The 18872-nt window shown below is 45.2% G+C and overlaps 1 protein-coding gene across 11 annotated transcripts; it reads right to left on the bottom strand.

Annotated features, from left to right (window-relative positions):
• Positions 1 to 248: 248 nt before the first annotated feature.
• On the bottom strand, positions 249 to 18648 carry LOC120800118 (transcriptional regulator Myc-B-like). Of its 11 annotated transcripts, none has more exons than XM_040145965.1 (5): positions 15945 to 18648; positions 14917 to 15025; positions 13773 to 13869; positions 2812 to 3472; positions 249 to 1463 (listed from the first exon to the last, which is right to left on the bottom strand). In XM_040145965.1, the coding sequence occupies exons 4-5, from the start codon at positions 3461 to 3463 to the stop codon at positions 931 to 933; spliced, it is 1185 nt and encodes a 394-aa protein (XP_040001899.1). In that variant the 5' UTR covers positions 3464 to 3472; positions 13773 to 13869; positions 14917 to 15025; positions 15945 to 18648; the 3' UTR covers positions 249 to 930. The 11 variants fall into 11 exon arrangements, 6 of the variants coding, with proteins under 6 accessions (XP_040001899.1, XP_040001897.1, XP_040001900.1 ...); XM_040145963.1 differs by having other exon boundaries at positions 14917 to 14983; XM_040145966.1 differs by having other exon boundaries at positions 14917 to 14973.
• Positions 18649 to 18872: the final 224 nt, after the last annotated feature.

Genomic DNA, 18872 nt, shown 5'->3' with positions numbered 1-18872 from the left:
ACTGAAACTATAAATCTCTCTGACCTTTGTCCTCTGGCTTCTAACATAGACACTAGTTTAGCAATGAAGCTGTATGGTGTAACATCACCGACGTTAGGGAAGACTTCTGGGGATTTGGAAGGTTGTTTGAAGGTATTTTTCACATTCTGACAGGAATTAAGAAAATAAAAACCAGCCTCCATTAATGTGGTTACTCTTAAAGAGAAACATGCAAGTTTCGTGTGAGGAAAAACAAATCTTACACCTCGTAACTTCGACAGGACCTCCAATGTATGAAGGGCTTTTATTTTGAAGAGTCTGCAGTGCTTCTGATGTGCTTCCTTTTGTGCAGCTGATTTTCTAAAGAATCAACTGAAGAAGAAAAATATAAAAATATAAACTATTTGAAAAATGAAGGAAATCAATTCAAAAATACAATAAAAAATTTCCACTCTTTAGGAAGCAACTATTGATTAAATAAACTGAAAATATATTCAATCATTGATCATCATCAGCTGGTAGTTAAAGTTATGGCACTTTGAGTCAGATGCTGCATTTAAATGTGTTCTTCCTGATCAGATATTGGAATTTTTTATACAAAACTTAAAAAACACAACTATCATAAATTAAAATGTGCAGAAGTTGTCTATAAAAATAAAATACAAACAAACAGACACAGTTTGACTGATTACAGACCAGCTGCCAGTGCACCAGTCAGTGGATTATGGTCCATGTAGTGCCTCAGCCAAGCACACCGCTGACTGCTGCGTTCAGGTTACTTTAGTCTTTTTTTTTCTTCCTTTTTTGATACTTAATAAACCACTAATTAACAATCATTCCGAAAAGACGTTAGCTGCAGCCCCAATATTCTGAGTTCAGTCTCAGACGTGTAAATGTGACTAACAAATATGAATAAAATAAAAAGAAACTAACACGAAAACCAATTGACAGTTAATGTAAAGTCCTGAGCTGCTCCAGTCTGTGTTTCAGCTCTCTGCTCCTCTTCCTCAGCTCGTCCTTCATCGTCAGCAGCCTCCTCTCGTCCTCTCGGATCTCCACGATGAACTCTGTGGCCTTCTTCAGGATCACCACCTTGGCCGCTTTGTCATTGTTGGCCACCGCCGGGATCTCGTCCCTCAGAGCCAAGAAGCTCATCTTCAGCTCGTTCCGTCGCTGCCTCTCCAGCACGTTGTGAGTCCTGCGTTTGTCGTCGGTGTCCTCTCCGTCCGACCGTGGACTCCAGCACCTGCGGCCGCCGCTCTGCCTCAGCGCCAAGCAGGCGATCTCCGACTTCGCCCGTTTCACGGCCGGCTGTTTGCAGGGCGCCGCGGGCTGCGGGGCGGCGTAGTTGTGCTGGTGGATGTTGATGTGAGAGCGTTTCAGCACCAGCGGGGAGGCGTCCGACCGCTGTGACGCCTTTCGCCTGTCCACTGTCACCACATCGATCTCTTCATCCTCCTCCTCCTCAGGCCCCTCTTCTTCTTCTGGGGAAAAATAAGCAGAACATTCAGGTGTAAGTGCTGGCGGTCATTAAAACTGTCAGTTCTACTTCTGCTGTTGCTCGTCAGGTACCAACAACCACCGCTACCTTTGGTCCTGCTATTAACATCATATTTGATCAATCTACTACTAATAACAGTCACTGCAGCATTTTTTTAAAGTTACAATGTTTCACGATTAAAACGAAAATAAAATGCAGTTTTATGTTGTACAGACTTAGAAAAGGATATTTACTTTTTTTTTTTTTAATTTCTTTTGGTAGTTTTGACCATCATTTTCCTTTTTTTGAAACCTAATTCTTAAATTATGTACCACTACATTCCAGAGTTAACATATAGACGTATTCTAGGTATTTTAAAAGGGAATATCACAAGGCTAAGTCACAGATAAATAAATGGAAGGTGACATATTAAAGGCACCCTGCGGAGCTTTTGACCACTGGTGGTGATATGGAGCACTGTTTTTATGGTATTTGTATCTGAACGTCAGTTTCATGCTGTTCTGCTGATTGACAGTTGGCAACGCAGCAACAGTCATCTGTGAAGAAGGAAAGTGCAACAATGCAGCATTCAAAATATTTCCAACATATGTTCCACAAGTATTTTTCATGGCGGAAAGAAACACGTTCAACATGTTCTTCAGACTTGGAGGAGACACACTGAGGCCCATTTTACAGTAATTCAAAACCTGTATTATCCGATATCGTACCTTGTTTGCAGGTGTCGGCTATTAAAGGGTCACTTCGACATTTAGTACTGTAATCCATTAAGCGTTGAGGACTCACGAGACAAAATGAAGGAGTGTCAGAACCAGAGGAACAGATGCTGAGACATCCTGTTGTGGCTCAAACTCCAAAAACACTGGCTCCTACATTTCCCACAATGAGCCTCCTGGCCTGGTAAACAGCCGCATTTTTCAAACCCCACAGCTCCAGGTTTGAATGCAGCCTCTCTTGTCGAGACCTCTAGTCTCCGAACCCAGTCTGAGACAACCCTGATGACATTAGTCTGTCAACCTGAGGCTTATTTCCTCCTCCAGAGCCACAGAGGACATTTTACAAGTTTGTACTATCAAGCTGATTAGTACTAACCACGGTGAGAAAACTGACCTTGGTGTGTAAAAATAAATAAAATCAAATCAAATCAGTGGAGCACCTCTGCATGCTGCTCAACTGTAAACTGTACAATGTTGTTATAATCGATAGAAGTGATGGACGAAACTATGACCATAAGACCAAAGTTGGAATAAACAGCAATTCATCTTTAGCTGCTGAGTAACTCTGAAATGCAGGATTAAAGTTGTGACTTTCCAAAATAAAAGCCTGCTTCCCACCTGATTCACTGTCGCTGCTGCTGAGCGGCGGCGAGTCCAGACACAGTTCCGATCCCACCCCCATCGCTGCTCCACCGTCGCTCTTCTCGCTCAGGCTGGTGTATGGAAACACCACAGAGGGGTCGATACAGTCTGTGTGGAGGTCCTGCAGGTACCCGGTGGTCACCTGAGACCTGTCCACCTGCTGATCAGCTGCTCTGTCTGGGATGCTGTTAGTGTTGTTGGTGGTGGTGGCGGCGGTGGTAGTGAGGGAGTCTCGGCGGGACCGGAGCAAGGCCAGCCTCTCAGACACAACCTTCTCCAGCTTGGTGGTGGCGGCAAAGCTGCTGCTCCACATGCAGTCCTGGATGATGAAGGACTGGAGGTAGGCCGCGGAGGGATTGCAGTCCTCGTCCAGCAGGTCGGACACTGCCTCCAGGTGGTCTGCGGCGGACAGCGGGACATCAGACAGGGAGGGTCTCCGACTGGGGGACAGGGGAGGTGTTGGCAGCAGCTCGAACTTCTTCCAGATGTCCTCACTGGGCCCTGGGAGGAGCTGGCTCCGCGGAGGAGGGTAGAAGTCCTCCTCCTCGCCATCCAGGAAGAATAAGGGCTGGACCGTGTCGTAGTCGTTATCGTAGTTGGCGCTGGACTTGGTTAACACCGGCGGCATTATCGCTGCCTGTGGAGGCACAAAACATGAGGTTAGGCCTAGCAAGTTTCCAGACACACAGAAATATTCAACAAGAGATTACATAAAGCTGAATATAGAGAAAATAAGAGATACAGAATTCATTTCACAATTAACCTGTAAAAGCTTTATACTCTGTGGTTTCAATCTCCATGTCACTAATTGCAGCTGTTCAACTGCAGATTCAGTTCCACCCTGAAAACACTAATTAGCATAACAGATATCAGATATTTTAAATTACTAAGAGGAAAAGTATTGGCATCCGTGTGTGTGTGTGTGGGGGGGGGGGGGTACCAGACCAGCTGCCACAGTCCAGGTTCTTGCATGAATTTTATAGGTGATACAGATTCCCAGTGACACAAACATGACCATAATGCACATTTAACTTACTTTAAATCAACCAGTGGGCACCATGGACATTGTCACGGTACAACCACTGGTAATTAAATATCTGGCACAAACATCTCCACGGACAGAAATGAGAGGATTTAACACTAAATAATCACGTTACCTCAAGTAATCCTGGAGAGAGAAAACAAAAAAAACCAAAACTGCTCAAACACAAACCCACTACTGCCTTAAAGTCCAATACTAACGTCAACTTACAATGGATGCTATTGTCTGGTATGCGGAGAATGTTACACCAAACTCCATCAAGATTCAGTGGATTCAACGTTGTTTACACGGACGTCTTATCACTGTGCAATGTGACCCAAAGACTGGTCTTTATCAGGAGGCGGCACTTAAATTTGTCATGTAAATCACCCCAAACCTCTTGAGAAGCGTTATCTCGTATTCTTAAAAAAAGGAGACGATGTGTTCTGGGTGTTATTCGTGTTAGCGTGGTTCCATGAATGCCATCTTTTAAACGTAGGATTTAATGGCCAAGTTATCAAGAGAACGCAGGACTGTACTACACAGATTCTTTATGGACACAGGAAGGCCTGTGAGAATCCACCAAAAAGCCCTGATTAAAAAAACAAACGCTAAAAAAACTGAAAAATATATAACCCATAACATAAAGCCTCAAAAGTGTGGGTTAATACATTTCTCTACAAATCCGTGTGTGTTGCATCTGAGGGGAAACTGTGTCAACCAACAACATATAAAACTTACACAAACAGAGCTGCGTTAATGGGAAAATATGTTTCCACTATTCAGGTGTTATCAGGTAGGAGTTGCCGGTTTCTTTGTTTTTTTTATACACTGAACTCCATGACCCGTCACGGTCTGTGACGCTCGAGGGGAAAATATGTGGGAAAACGACACACGGTTTAACCAAATACTGACAGGTGGAGGTGTTGGCGCTGAGGAGATACACCACCAGCCTCCGGCTACCGCGGCGATTAAATGGTCTAAACTCAGAAGGGTCACCGGTTTCGTCCACAGATATCGGAACACGGCTTGTGCCCACGGTCAAAACTAAATCTGGGTGTAAATTCGGCAGCGGTAAAGTAGGCAAAGAAAAGGTAGAAAGTACGGTTGTCACACCAAACTTCATCCGGGAAACACTAAATTTAAGGCTCTTTTGGTTACGATTAAAAAGGTCAGCACTACAAAATAAGACTCAAATACAAAGACTCACTATCAGTAGAAGACACTCCAAACTTCGGCATAAACACACAACAAACTTAAAAAGCTGTCGACAGCTCCCCATCTGTTTTCCATACAAACATTTACGAATCTCTGTTTGATTTACACATGAGGGTAGAGAATGCGCGACTTGCCCGGATAGAAAACTGCTCTGAAGATCGCTAACGGCCACCAGACTCCCTTATCAAAATATGTAAATCCGTATTACTATGAAATCGCCGGGGTCGGTAACGGCTATGAAAACACGGTTTGTGACCGCGGCGACGGCTAACATCAGGGGTAAATTCGGCTCGTTTCGGCGACAGGTTTCGGGAGAAAACTGCCCCGAGGAGAACCGGAGCGGGTCCGACGGCCGCGAGCCGCAGTTCACACTCACCGTTACGTCTCCCGGAGTGAACTTGACGGGACCGACGTGAAAATCCAAGTGTCCCGTCGGGCGAGGGCTGAACCTTCGGACTGGGTTCTCTCAGAGTCCGTGTGTGAAAAGGACGACCTCTCCCAGTCAGAGAGCTACGGCTCTGCGATAGCGACGACCACCGCGGCTCGGCTCGGCTCGGCTCGGCTCGGCTGTCTCAGCGTGACTCACTGCAAGCGGCGGCTCCGGGGACCTTTAATACTTCGGCTGGGGCCATTTTTTTTTTTTTGTCGTCATCCGCAATTTTCGCGCCAAATGTGACTACGTAGTAAACAAAAATGACTCGCTGGCTCGTTGTCGACAGCGTGGAAAATAACGTCGGACGTTTTCCTCTCAGAAAATCCCAGTCACGATTAAACCTGCGCGTTAAAACGGAGCGCGCAGGTGCGTTATGGAGGAGAACTACTTTATTGTGTAGTCGGGCAGAGAGGCAGGAGGGTGGTCCGCGCTGACGGTAAATGATGCCGACGGCAGAAAGTTCCGGGAACCCGGCTCTCATTCTGGGATTAGGTGATGTAAACAAGCACAGTGATAAATAAAAGGAAAACCGAGGAACGGAATCAAGTCGCAAAATAAAAATAACACTCACCAAAATTTAGAGATTCAACGACATAACTCAAAACAATCGATAAGCACGAAAAACACTTGATATGAGAAACAAAAACAACAAAAACAAAAAGAAAATGTGACATTAACAAAATAAAACGATAGAAATTTAAATTAAAAGAATATTTAAGGAAAAAAATAAGATTAAATAAATAGAAATTTAGAAAAAAAACGAGAGAAATTAACAAAATAAAATGATAAAACAAAGTGAATTAAAACAGACAAGATTACTGGAAAAAATAAAATAACTCGAAATAAAAAAGAATAAAAAAAGTACAAACATTAAAAAAACGAAACAAAATAAAATGGTAATTCATTATTAATTCAAAAAGAAAAGAACAGAAAAAAGGTTATCCCCATTGATTAATCATTTAATGGCTCAGTTAAACATATGATCCATTACATCACTTCTTCAGGCCCTAAACTACTAACAACTGGTGTTAGTTGCTACACATGGATGCGGGCGGAGCGGGCACAGGCCCAGGGGCCCGGGAGCCTCTGTGAAGTGACTGAGCTCGGTTAAAAGACACAAGGAGACCGCAAACAGTGTCGGAGTCGTCTGTGGACGTGTTGTGTCTCTTTCAGTCTGGGGGTCCCCCATAGCAGGGATGTGGCGCCTTTTACCTGTCTGTGCCCAGGGGCCCATTTTCTCACGATCCGTTGTCATCTCATTTCATACTTACACCAAGTGTCTTTCAGTCACTTGCGCTTCTGTTGTTGTGCCCCCCCCCCCCGTATAAGGCCAGTTATTCCACCACACCTGTCAAGGAAACCTTTAAAGTTTTTGCCCTGGACCGGCTCGTTCCCATCAGAGCAGCTGATGCGGATCCATGGCATCGGCGAGGATGGACCAGCGCGTCCACCCTGAAGGAGGGCGAGCTCCGTCACCTCTCCTCCGCTCTCAAGAGGGCACGATACGCGGGACCTAAAGACCACGTGTTGCATACACTGCCCTCGGATAACCCCCCTTGCGTGCGTTCGCACTTTTATTGACCTACTGCGCCGTGACCCGAGTGGACATTTCTACGGCGAGGTCGCAGCCACTGCTGCTGCAGGTAAATCCTCGCGGTCGCACGGCCGTGACTAGGTGAGCCACCGGGCTCGAGGGCGAGCCTTGTGGTGATGTGGGTGTGACTTTCTTTGGACCAGGAGAGAGCCTCGCCGAGATCGCAAATCCCTGTCACGGGAGCGCAGAGGCTGCAACGCGGACCGAGCACCGATCGATTAGAAATCCGATAAAACAGATCATGTGTTGAATGGCTCTAATCTCACAGCAGCATTCTAATGGTGGCGGCGGTACAATCAGTGATGTGTAATCAAGCAAAACGGCCAAACCGATTATTCAAGGACACGAGTGTTCGACACCGGGCAGCAGCTCGTGGCTGTGCTCGTTGGGCGTGTGTTCACGTCAGTCGTGGCTGATGCCGGCGTTTCTGTACTTAGCCCCGCGCATGCATCCGTGTCACACTCACGTCGCGCCCGCACTGCTGCTCTCTGCCGGTTGAGACAACACACCGCCTCAGCCTCCGCGCCCTAGTCTCGCGTGTCCCCGCTGGCCTGGTTCTCGCGGTTGTATTTTACGTGCACTTCGTTTCTTCCATTCTTCTGCGCGTGCTTCTGGCTGTCGTGCACGTTTTAACGTGAATCACCATCACCTTAAATGCAATGTGCCGTGGAATGAATAAATCAGTGCCTTCCGCTGCGGCTGCCGCCGCCGTAGTGGGTTAGAGTTTTATTCTGCTGCCCTCTGCTGGCTGCAGCGGCACACTGCTCCACACCAGCTGCTCGCCTCGTGGTGCTGAGGTGGCAGTAGCAGTGACGTAGTGCAGTACTGCAATGTAGTGAAGTAGAAATATAAAGTAGAATAGAGCGCACGTACTCCGCTTAAGTACAATTACCTTAAAAATGTACCCAAAATCCGGTGCAGGAGTAATTCCGTCACATTCCACCAATGAGTATTGGGAGCAGTATTAGTAGTAGCAGCAGTAGCAGCAGCAGCAGCAGCAGCAGCGGTAGAAGTAGAAGTAGCAGTGGTTGAGTCTATTTATGGAGCACATCATACACTAAGTCGGGCTGAAAGTGCTTGACATACACTTATGTTTAAACATTAAACAGAAACAAAAAACTGTAAAACAGATAAATGAAAAGAATATAAATATGAAAATAAATACACATACAAAGTATTCAGACTCAGATCCACTTTTTGCACAGTTACAGCTTCGAGTCTTCTTGGGTGAGTCTCGACAAGCCTTGCACACCTGGATTTGGGCAGTTTATCCTGTTCTTCCTGGCAGATCCTCTCAAGCTCGCTCAGATTGGATGGCAAGCGTCTGTTAACTGCCATCTTCAGGTCTCTCCACAGATGTTCTATGGGGTTAAAGTCTGGCCTTTAGCTGGACCACTCACGGACAGTCAGAGACTTGTCCTGAAGCCACTCCAGCGTTGTCTTGGCTGTGCGCTTCTAGTTGTTGTGCTGAGAGGTGAACCGTCGTCCCAATCTCAGGTCACATGCAGGTTTTCTTCGAGGACCTCTCTATATTGGGCTGCATTCTCCCTTCCCTCAGTTCAGACCAGTCTCCCGGTCCCTGTTGCAGAGACCCCTCCACCCCCCCACACACAGCATGCCTCATCAGACCAGAGAAACATTTTCCTCATGCCCTCAGAGTTCTTTCAATGCTTTTTGACAAACTCCCAGCAGGCTGTCATCTGTCTTCTACTCAAAGTGGCTTCTGTCCTGCCACTCTACCAAAAAGACCTGACTGCTGACCTGCCGCTGAGACGGCCGTCCTTATGGCAGGTTCTCCCATCTCTGCAGAGGACTCCTGAGGCTCTGTTAGAGTGACCGTTGGGTTCTCGGTCACCTCCCTGACCAAAGCTCTTCTGGACCGGTTTCTCCGTTGGTCCGGATGGCCAACTCTAGGAAGAGTCCTGGTGGATCCAGATGTCTTCCATTTCACACTGATAGAGGCCGCTGGGAAAACTCAGAGCTTTAGAAATGGTTTTATACCCTTGCCCTGATCTATGCCTTGCCTCAATTTCAATCACGGAGGTCTACAGAGAGTTCTTCGGACTTCTTGGCTTGGTCTTTGTCCTGTCATGCAGTGTGAATTGCGAGACCTTATACACAACGGTGTGTTCCTTTCTAAACTCAATTCAGTTCGCCACAGGTGGCCACTGAACGCAGTACATTGACCGAGCACTCGGAGGCATTAGAGAGTTTATTACTTGCACCGGGGAGAAGAAGGTTGAAGGAGACTAAGGGTTCTGGTAGCTGGGCGCAGAGGGGAGAAGGCAGCTGGCGGCGAGGAGTTGAGTAAGGGACGGAGGCAGGGCGGTGAAAACATGTTGTCACTCTTTCATAATGGGTTTGCTGAGTGTGGATTAATAGGCAAAAATGACAATTTTATCCATTAAAGATCAAATCTACAACAACAACAAAAAGTGCAAAAAGTGAAGGGGTCTGAATACTTCTTGAAGCTGCTCTATGCTGTCTAGCCTGATTTCACAAATTTAGAGGCAGGGCTGATATGAAAATGAAAATAAACACAAGAAATAAGCACAACAACATTAGAGGGCGCCAATAGTAGTAGTAGTGGAGGTATATTGAATAGCGGAAGGCCTACATTTTGAGTCAGTGTGTTGTTGCAGCCACCAGAGGACAGCAGTGTGTCAGCTTTATTCTTGACAGCAGCAGCACAGAACAGATGGTGGTAATGTAACTTAAACTTCAGTATGAGGTCAAAACTGGGTTTGAAGCAGAGGCATGAGTTTAAAGAATGTTTTGTAATTATGTAAAATATTTAGTATAAAAGTGGGAGATTTAAACTTGGTTTTAAATGAATAAAATAAATAGAACTGGTGACTGTGTCTGGTTCTAAAACTGTTATCTAATATTTATGGACGGATATTTAATTTCTCTGTAAGTGTTTACTATAATAGAAAAATTATTATTAGAATTAAAAGCAATTCCAGACAAAGGACAAGCAAACATTCATCCATCCATTAGCTTTACTGCTCATCCCTTGAGGGTCGTGGGGGGGGCTGGAGCCAGTCCCGGCTGACATTGGCTGAGAGGCGGGGTGCGCCCTGGACAGGTCACCAGTCTGTCAAAGGGCAGACAAACACATGGAGACAAACAACCGGTCACGATCACGTTCACACCTACGGCCAATTTAGAGCCGCCGATTGACCTGCACGTCTTCGGACTGTGGGAGGAAGCCGGAGCACCCGGAGGAAACCCACTGCTGACAACAATATGATAAACAACATGTATAGATAAAAACAGAACTGAACAAGAACAAGCACACTGCCTATTTATGCTTTGATACAAAAAAGAGACTAAGTATTTGATCAACAGAAATATTCAGACGTTCATTTTAAACTACAAATACTTAAAATACTGGAAAAGTACCAAAATCATTCAGATGGAACAAATTGATTTTGTCTACAAACAAGAAGGATTGTCAAAGTGATTTTATTCTATATCTTAAATTGTCAAAAATGTGTATGACAAATAATTACTAAAACAAAATGTGATAATAACAATAACAATAACTAACAACAACAACAACAACAACAACAAACAAACAGCATGTTGGAGACTGAAGGTCCCAGTTTGACCAATCACACACTGAAAATAGAAGCGTGTTATACTTGAATGTTCCTGCCATGAAATGATCGTTTTCACCGTTCAACTCACCAGAGTTTGTCACTTTTCTTTCCCCCTTAAAACCTCCCACTCAGCGGAAAACCACACCACAGCTTCGGTTGAGCCGTCAATCATCAGCAGCCTCTTCTGTGGGCCGCGGGGGCTGATGGGAGGTTTGAGGACCTGTCAGAAACCACGTGGCCCCGGTCTGATCTCACAGCTCGTCCTTGTTTGGCCTCGGCTGCGTCAGAGCGCCACTTCTCCCCAGGTTCACCAGAGGAAACACCACTGCACAAAATGCTTTTCCTCCCAGCTGCTGCTCTGTGCTGTCTGTGTTCAGGTGAGTGTTTCCAGCCAATAGGGAGCCAACAAACTCAACCTTTAACAAACACTGTCACACGAACCTTCATCTGTCTGTTTCTCTACAGCGCTGGTTGCCACGGCAGCAGAGCTGATTCAGGACCAGTTATCATTGACCAGGAAAGTTGGTGACACAGTCTCCTTCAGCTGTGGAGGAACTCACCAGTGTGACATAGATTATATATACTGGTTCCAGAAGAAAGACACAGAAACATTCACATTGATTCTTGCTATTGAGAAGAGCAATTGCGATATATATTCAGGTTACGATCATCCTCAGAAAGATGATTTCACAGCTGAGAATAAACAGAACGGCTGTGAGTTGAAGATAGAGAAAGTTGAACTCTCTCATTCAGCCACCTACTACTGCGCCTGCTGGAAGTTTGATTCCCACAGTGAGAAATGATCCCTGCAGCCTGAACAAAAACCTACAGATGAACAGATGTCAAATAGTGTTTGTGACAGGAAGAGAGCAGCAAACCACAGCCCAGGTTCACTTATTTCACCTCCAGCTCCAAGGACACAAAGACAAGTCTGATGAGGCTCCAAGCCAAAGGCTGAGATACAGATTAACAGGGACAGATTCCATTTTCTCCTAGTGTTCAAACCAGGTTCAGATTCACGCTCATGAATCTTTTTGTTCTAAGAGGAATTGCAATCAGTGTCACGAACAAGCTCAACTTCGTGACGAACAAGGTTGACCACACCAAGAATCAAGGATCAAAGTAACACATTTATTTCACTAATATTAGACAATCCACAAATTTTACTGGGAGATATGCGAGTCCATTGTATCAGTAGTGAGATGAGTGCTTGAACGTGTGAACGTCTGGTGTAGGCAAAGGATGAAGTAAAATAGTAATGAAAACCCAAACTACTGTCTGCTGGGAGGAGAGAGAGAGAGAACTGTCATATCCAGCCCTCTTATATAAGCTAGCAATCAGGAGGAGATGCTTCAGGTGTAGCTCATCATCCGTCTGGACGCACCTCTGCCACTCTGCCTGCAAATTAAGAGAACAGGAAAAACACACACACGAGAAGCCCCAAACAGAGTGGGAGGGGGCATCACACCCCCTGCATAAAAACGGAGCCCCGCCAGGTTCTCCGCCACAACATCACAAAAAGGTCCAATGTTAAATACTACAATTTCTTCAAATATGGGCAATGTTTAGCTACAGTTATGCACTGTGCATCTACAAGACGCGGGAAAGGGCATCAGCCGCTACATTTTCAGCACCTTTAATATGGCAGATATCCAAACGACATGGCTCCAAAAATAATGTCCATCTCATTAAGAGTTGATGAGGATTTTGTAAAGAAAACAAGAAAGTAAGAGGATTATGGTCTGTGTACACTACGAGAGGAGTCCCAGAACCAACAGTCACCTCAAAATGCTGTAATCCCCAAATTAATGCCAGGGCCTCCTTCTCAACAACAGAATAGTTCAACTGAAGGGAACTGAATCTTCAGAAGCACACTGGACCTTGGCTGACTAAACAAGCTTGACCTTAGACTTCAAAAGGTCAGTGAGGGGCGCCACAACTGAAGAGAAGTTCTTACAAAAACTTTTATAATAGCCCACCATGCCAGGAAAACTCCTTTTTTACTTACAAAGGATTGAAAATTCTTGACTGATTCCACTTTGGCCTTAACGGGACGAACCTCCCCCACTAGTCACTTTCTTTAAGTAGGTAACTCTAGCTCGAGCAAATTCACCGTTAACTGTGCCCGGACCAACCTGTCAAACAGTGCACGAATCCTCTGTAGATGTTTGTCCCATGTGTCACTGAAGTTGACAAATTCATCAAGATACACATGCACAACCCCACAGATCGGCCACCGAACGGTTCATCAGCCGCTGGAATGTGGCCGTGGCATTACGTAAACCAAAAGGCATCACCCTATAAGAATACAAACCGGTAGGAGTTATAAACGCACTTATCTCCTGGGCCCGTGGAGACAGTGTCACTGGCCAGTATCCTTGAAGTAGATCAAATTTGCTCACAAATTTAGCTGAGCCTACTTGGTTGACGCAATCCTCCATGCGTGGCAAAGAGAGCAGATCTGGTTTTGTGACACTGTTAACCTTGCCGAAGTCAGTGCATGGCCGAAAAGTGGAATCAGGTTTTTTCACCAGTAAACATGGAGACGCCCAGCTAGAAATGGATGGTTCCGCTATTTTAATATCTAGCATATATTTAACCTCTTTATCCAATTGTGCCCTCTTATCTGGCGAAACGCGATAAAAGCGTTGCTTAATTGGTTGAGCATCAACAACATCTATGTCATGTTCATTAAGATGTGATTGTGACGGAGCATCTGAAAATAGTGCTGGGTAGCTGTTATAAGTGAAACCAGTTCATTGCGCTCACCCTCATCTAAATGCCCAAGCACTACCTGCAAAGACTTTAATGCCTCTGAGTTGTTTAAACTTACTTGCAACACACCATCTGTAGGCCATTCCCCCGACCCATTAACTAGCCCCACCAGCAAAGACACCTCTGTACTTACACAAAGTCCAGGTTTTACACATGGCACCTGATTAGAGCCAGGGAACAACTACTCACGGGCATAATAATGCTTCAACAAATTGACGTGACACAATCTAGATTTTCCTTTAGGCAATGAGATCAAATAATTCTGTTCAGAGACAGAAATCCGGTGCTCACCTGGACTAACTCTCTCGCAGCCAACAGCAACCAAGGGATGATCAGCCGACGCCTGCTTGTGTTTCATCTGAAGCTGCTGCAAAACCTGTGAAAACAGCTGAGAGCGAAAATTGGAACCTTGGTGAGTTTCTATGACTTTGGGAATGCCAAACACAGAAATGAATTGAGACAGTGCCTTCAACACACTTGGCTGTAATAGAACGCAATGAGTAGGCTACTGGAAAGCGGGTAGCCTGCCACATCACATTCACTGTCAACAAATATTGACTACCGCCTTTGGGGGAGGCAGCAGACCCACAGTTCATGAGTAAATACTCAAATGGCTGATCCAAAGCTTGAATTGGACACAGCGGAGCCGGACTTCTAGACTGATTTGGCTTATCCATCAGCTGGCAAGTGTGGCAAGTTTTTATGAACGCAGATACATCCCTTTTAAACCAGGACCAAAAGAAATGACGCAAGATGCGATGGTATGTTTTTTTTAAAAACCCATTTGACCCACTACATGATCATGGGAAGCTTTCATCACCGCTTCTCTAAATTTAGCAGGCACCACAATTTGCTCAGTTGGTTTTCCTACAAAACTGCGTTCCTGAGACATCCTGAGACAAGACATCATTATGCACAAAATACCCCTGAGCAGCAGTTTCCATGTCCCCCTCAGGAGACACCGGCTCAAAAAGGGCCTTCAGCGAGTGATCAGACTTTTGTTCCTGAGCTAACTCACTATGAGAAATGGCCTTGAGAGGCACAGGTAAAGCACGGTTAAGCGGTTTCGCCAAATGTTTGTTTATGAGTCAGAATTTAATCATCGGCCAAAACGGCTGCTTCTTGGGGCCTTTTAACTTTTCGGTCATTTGTTTAAGTAGCAATATTATCCGACACGCAGTTTTTCAGTTGCTCAAGTGCTACTAAGCCGCACAGTTATTGAAAAGTTTTAACCTCTGATGCAGAACACCAGCAAAGCTCTACAACCATATCTCGCACAAATTCGGTCTGGTGTTCCTTCTTTCTCAAATTCCTGAAACGTTGCCGATAGGCCTCAGGAACCAACTCTTACACTCCCAAACACTGCAGACTTAAAACTACCATATCTTTTTACTCCCTACCACCATCAAAGAAGCATGGGCTTCCTGTGCCTTACCTGTGAGGACGCATTACAACAATAAGCTGCGATGCTCATCAGACCAGTCCCGGGACTCTGCCACCCGCTCAAACAAAGAAAACAACAGGTCAGGATCTTTTTCTGTGAACTTGGGAAGCAATTTCAGGTTAGTTCCAATATCAAATCCACTTTTTTCCTGAACAGCACCCCCACCAAACAGCTTTCCCTCTATTATCAGCTTCATTTTATAGTGTTCCAATTCTAATTTTGCCTTCTCATTTTTTGTTTCATCACTTCCAATTTCAATTGTTTATACTGTAACATTTTGTCCTGTTCTAATTCAAGCATTAACTGCTGTTCAAATGTTAAAGCATCATGGGTCACTGTAGGTGGAGCCCATCATGTTTACCCACAACTTCAGACAAAATCTCAACCAGTTTATTTTTCAGAAAAGCTTTTAAAAATTTTCTTTCAAACGTTTATCAGTCACCTCAATATCAAAGTGCTCAGCAATCTTTAATAATTGGTCCTTCTTACACTGATCCAATAACTCCACTGAAGGAGTCTGAATAAATCCTCCACAAGTTACAATATTCATAGTCATACCTTCAAATAGAGGACAAAGAGTGACGTGTGCACCTCAACAAAAAGCCTACCTCAACAAATACTACCTAACTCAACCCTCGTCTTCGAGTTGCTAATTGTGGGGGATACTTGTACCCTCTCAGTGGGGAGGGAAGGTGACCAGTTAAACCAGCTACCCCCCAGAAACCCCTGAGGTGTTCCCGAGCAGAATGCTCTACCCATGTTCACCACACACTTGGTTGAAACGGATTCCCTGAACAGAATCCACTGTTTAAAATTTAGCAGGGGAAGAAAAAACTCAAAACAAAGCCATTCATTTAAGGCCAGCACTCAGCCCATTAATGATCTACCAAAAGACTGACCAAGCCCTCTCCCACTCAAGACCTAAACCAAATACCTGTGTGCATCTCCCACAATTTACACGAGTGAACACTTTCGCAATTAAATGTGGCACAAAATAAACTTTCCCAAGTGTCACTTACCAGGAAAGCTCAAAAATCGACCTCCAATGCGAGTCCATTTTATCAGTAGTGAGATGAGTGCTTGAACGTGTGAACGTCTAGTGTAGGCAAAGGATAAAGTAAAATAGTAATGAAAACCTAAACTACTGTCTGCTGGGAGGAGAGAGAGAGAACTGTCATATCCAGCCCTCTTATATAAGCTAGCAATCAGGAGGAGTTGCTTCAGGTGTGGCTCATCATTCGTCTGGACGCACCTCTGCCACTCTGCCTGCATCCTACAAGAACAGGAAAAGCACACATAGGAGAAGCCCCAAACAGAGTGGGAGGGGGCATCACATCAGTAATAAGAGAAGCCTGCACCACACTTCACCAAGTCTAGTAACTTCTCAGCTTATCTTTGTCACTTGTTGTGAGGTCTTGGATGGATTCGTCAGGAGATCATGAACGTCTTTCTTCAGTGCTGTTCTGAGATAGGCGCATTTCACCACACTTTTGAATGTAAATCCCTAATATGCTGCCATCTCTGCCAGTATTTCGCGGTGGGAAGTGTTTTGTATAAGCTATGAACCCAATGTTCTTGCATTCTTTGGTGGACTTTCACTTTCAGTTTTCTCATGCTCAGATTCCAAATGTCTCCACAAACCACTTGTTGAACCTCCGGCACATTTGATCACTCGTTCACAGAGCACACGCTTTGCATCTTCATTGTTAACTCTCTTAAAGTGTTTCCACACAAAGCTGTTGTTAGACATCATGTCGTAGGCTAACTAAGTTGGTTAACTGAGTTGTGGATCAGTGCCCTCTGACGGCTACAGCAATGCATCGCTGTGGGAGGATGTAAAGGATTTACGTAAAGGAATCACGTATTTCAGTAGGGAATAGGGATACGAAATATTCTGTTACTATCAGCTTATTTGGTTTACACTTAATGAATATTTTTTTCCAAGTTTTCCGCTATTGAAATAGGTTGGAAGTGGATTCCAGGGAATTCGGTTTCCCGGGATTAAACGCTACACCAAAGTTATGACAATTCATCAACAATTCATTGGGCAATAAAACATTGGACTTTATCACAGGATATAGCTGTTCATGTCCCATCTCCAACAGGGAGTCACTTTTGATTTGTTTTAAAGTATCACAACGATGGTTCCCTGACCTTAAGGTGATTATAGCTGTATAGCTGTATATAGCTGAGTCCTTTGTCCCTAGTCTCTGATACGACCCCTGGGAGTGTTTCATGAATTAGCGTCCCTACAGCGGCAGGAGAGATGCCACAGATCGACTTAAACAGTGTTCAACAACAAGTGGTTAAGGTAATTGAACGCTCATGGTCATGGTTAAGAGAAACAGCATTAATTATCGGTTTGAAATCGTAAACAAACAGCGGTCTCCCGTGTTAAAGTCCAATGTGTTGTCAACCCATTCATTCATCCACAACCTCCTCCCCCGTGAAGTTTGTGGATCTATAACATCGTCACCTGACTTCCTCCTTTAATACCATTATACTTCCTGCAGCCACGAGATGGCTTCATCAGTTTAACGTAAACTTGTGGTTTTGGGATATTTGCCAGAAAAACTGACGGTTTCTCACTCGACTGTAAGATATCACTCAACAATGAAAGGTAAACATGGGTGATAATAAGCTGTTTGCAGCAACGACATATGGGCTGCTTGTTTATGGGAGGACAGTCTCCATAAAACGGATTTATAACCGGTTTGGAGGAAACAGACATACGATGTTGTCCTGCTGATGGAGGCATCTGGTCAGAAAAACTTGCGTGTGTTTGTTGTAGAGAACAGTTACAATCAACAAAAAAGTCACAAAATAGTCACAATGGACGTCACACAAGGCAAGTTGGTTCCACTGACTTTCAGCTGCTACAGTCTGGAACTCAATGGATTAGTCCACTACTTGTCTACCTCCCTGGCTCAAATTCAGCAGACCCCCCACAGCATCCGTCCTGGGGGCAGTATGGTGAGCACCTTCCTCAGCTCAGACGTGAACAATTTGACCTATGAATAGATAGGAGACTGCCTCTCCCGCTCTGCTGTTCCCCAGAGTCTCGCTAGGCCGGTAAGAAAGGAGATGGTGTAAGTGGTTCTGGCTTTTTTGATGGGGACAGAGGAAGGCTGGAGTTTGAAAGGTTTGCAGGCTCCTGGCTCCCTGGAGTAGCATTCAGGTGGTTATAGGCAGGGTTTGGAGGTGGAAACCGCCAGAGCAGGAACTGGAGACACTGCAGGAAGTGGTTGGGTTTGGACAGTGAGGGACTGGATCAGCTCGTTAATGGAGCCCAGGATGCACTCATGGAAGGAAGCCTCATGCAGTCCAATAGCTACCGATGTGAACTGATGTTCATGGCGACGAATGGCGTTGGTCAACTCAGTTCCTGGTCCCAAAGAGCTCGCAGCTGAGGTTGAGTCCATACTGTTCACATTGTACTGTGACGGCTCAGGTTGAGAAGGACTCAATAGCAAGACTCAGGACTCAGAGACATCGGTAAAAGTTCAGAACAGTTCATCTTCATCAAGGCTCGTCAGAAAGGAGGAGGCAAGGGAAAAAAGTAGGCGGTGGGCCGTGTTGGGTAACAGGCAGGAAGATGAACCAGGCAAAAGGCGAAATGAGCAGGCAGGAGGCTCAATCTAAGACCAGGCAGGTGGTCAAAACCAGGAAAAAACAAGAAAAACAGCCAAGAAAGGCGGGAAAGCTACAGCGTGGAAAGCAAGATAGGCAATCTGGCAGGAAAGGAGCGAAAATGGGCCAGTATAAATACTACGACCTGATTAGGGAGTTGGGAACAGGTGAGTAGGTGGAAGGGGAGGAGTCAGGTGGCTGAAAGGCAGGAAAAGCGGGGGGACTGCAGGACAGGAGGTCGTGGCAGGGTCTGAAATGAAATGAGGAGAGTTAGTAATGTGGAAAAATGAATGAATGCATGAATGAACTGTGACAAA

The sequence above is a fragment of the Xiphias gladius genome, chromosome 15 (genome assembly GCF_016859285.1).
Source record: "Xiphias gladius isolate SHS-SW01 ecotype Sanya breed wild chromosome 15, ASM1685928v1, whole genome shotgun sequence".
NCBI classification, from domain to species: domain Eukaryota; kingdom Metazoa; phylum Chordata; class Actinopteri; order Istiophoriformes; family Xiphiidae; genus Xiphias; species Xiphias gladius.
Note: the sequence above shows the minus strand (reverse complement) of the source record. Positions and strands in the feature narration are given on the sequence as shown.

Coding starts and splice junctions, on each gene's coding strand:
- LOC120800118 (XM_040145965.1), bottom strand. CDS start 3,463: ATGCCGCCGGTGTTAACCAAGTCCAGCGCCAACTACGATAACGACTAC. Junction 1,464..2,811: donor CAGCAGCGACAGTGAATCAG/GTGGGAAGCAGG, acceptor ATTTTTCCCCAG/AAGAAGAAGAGGGGCCTGAG.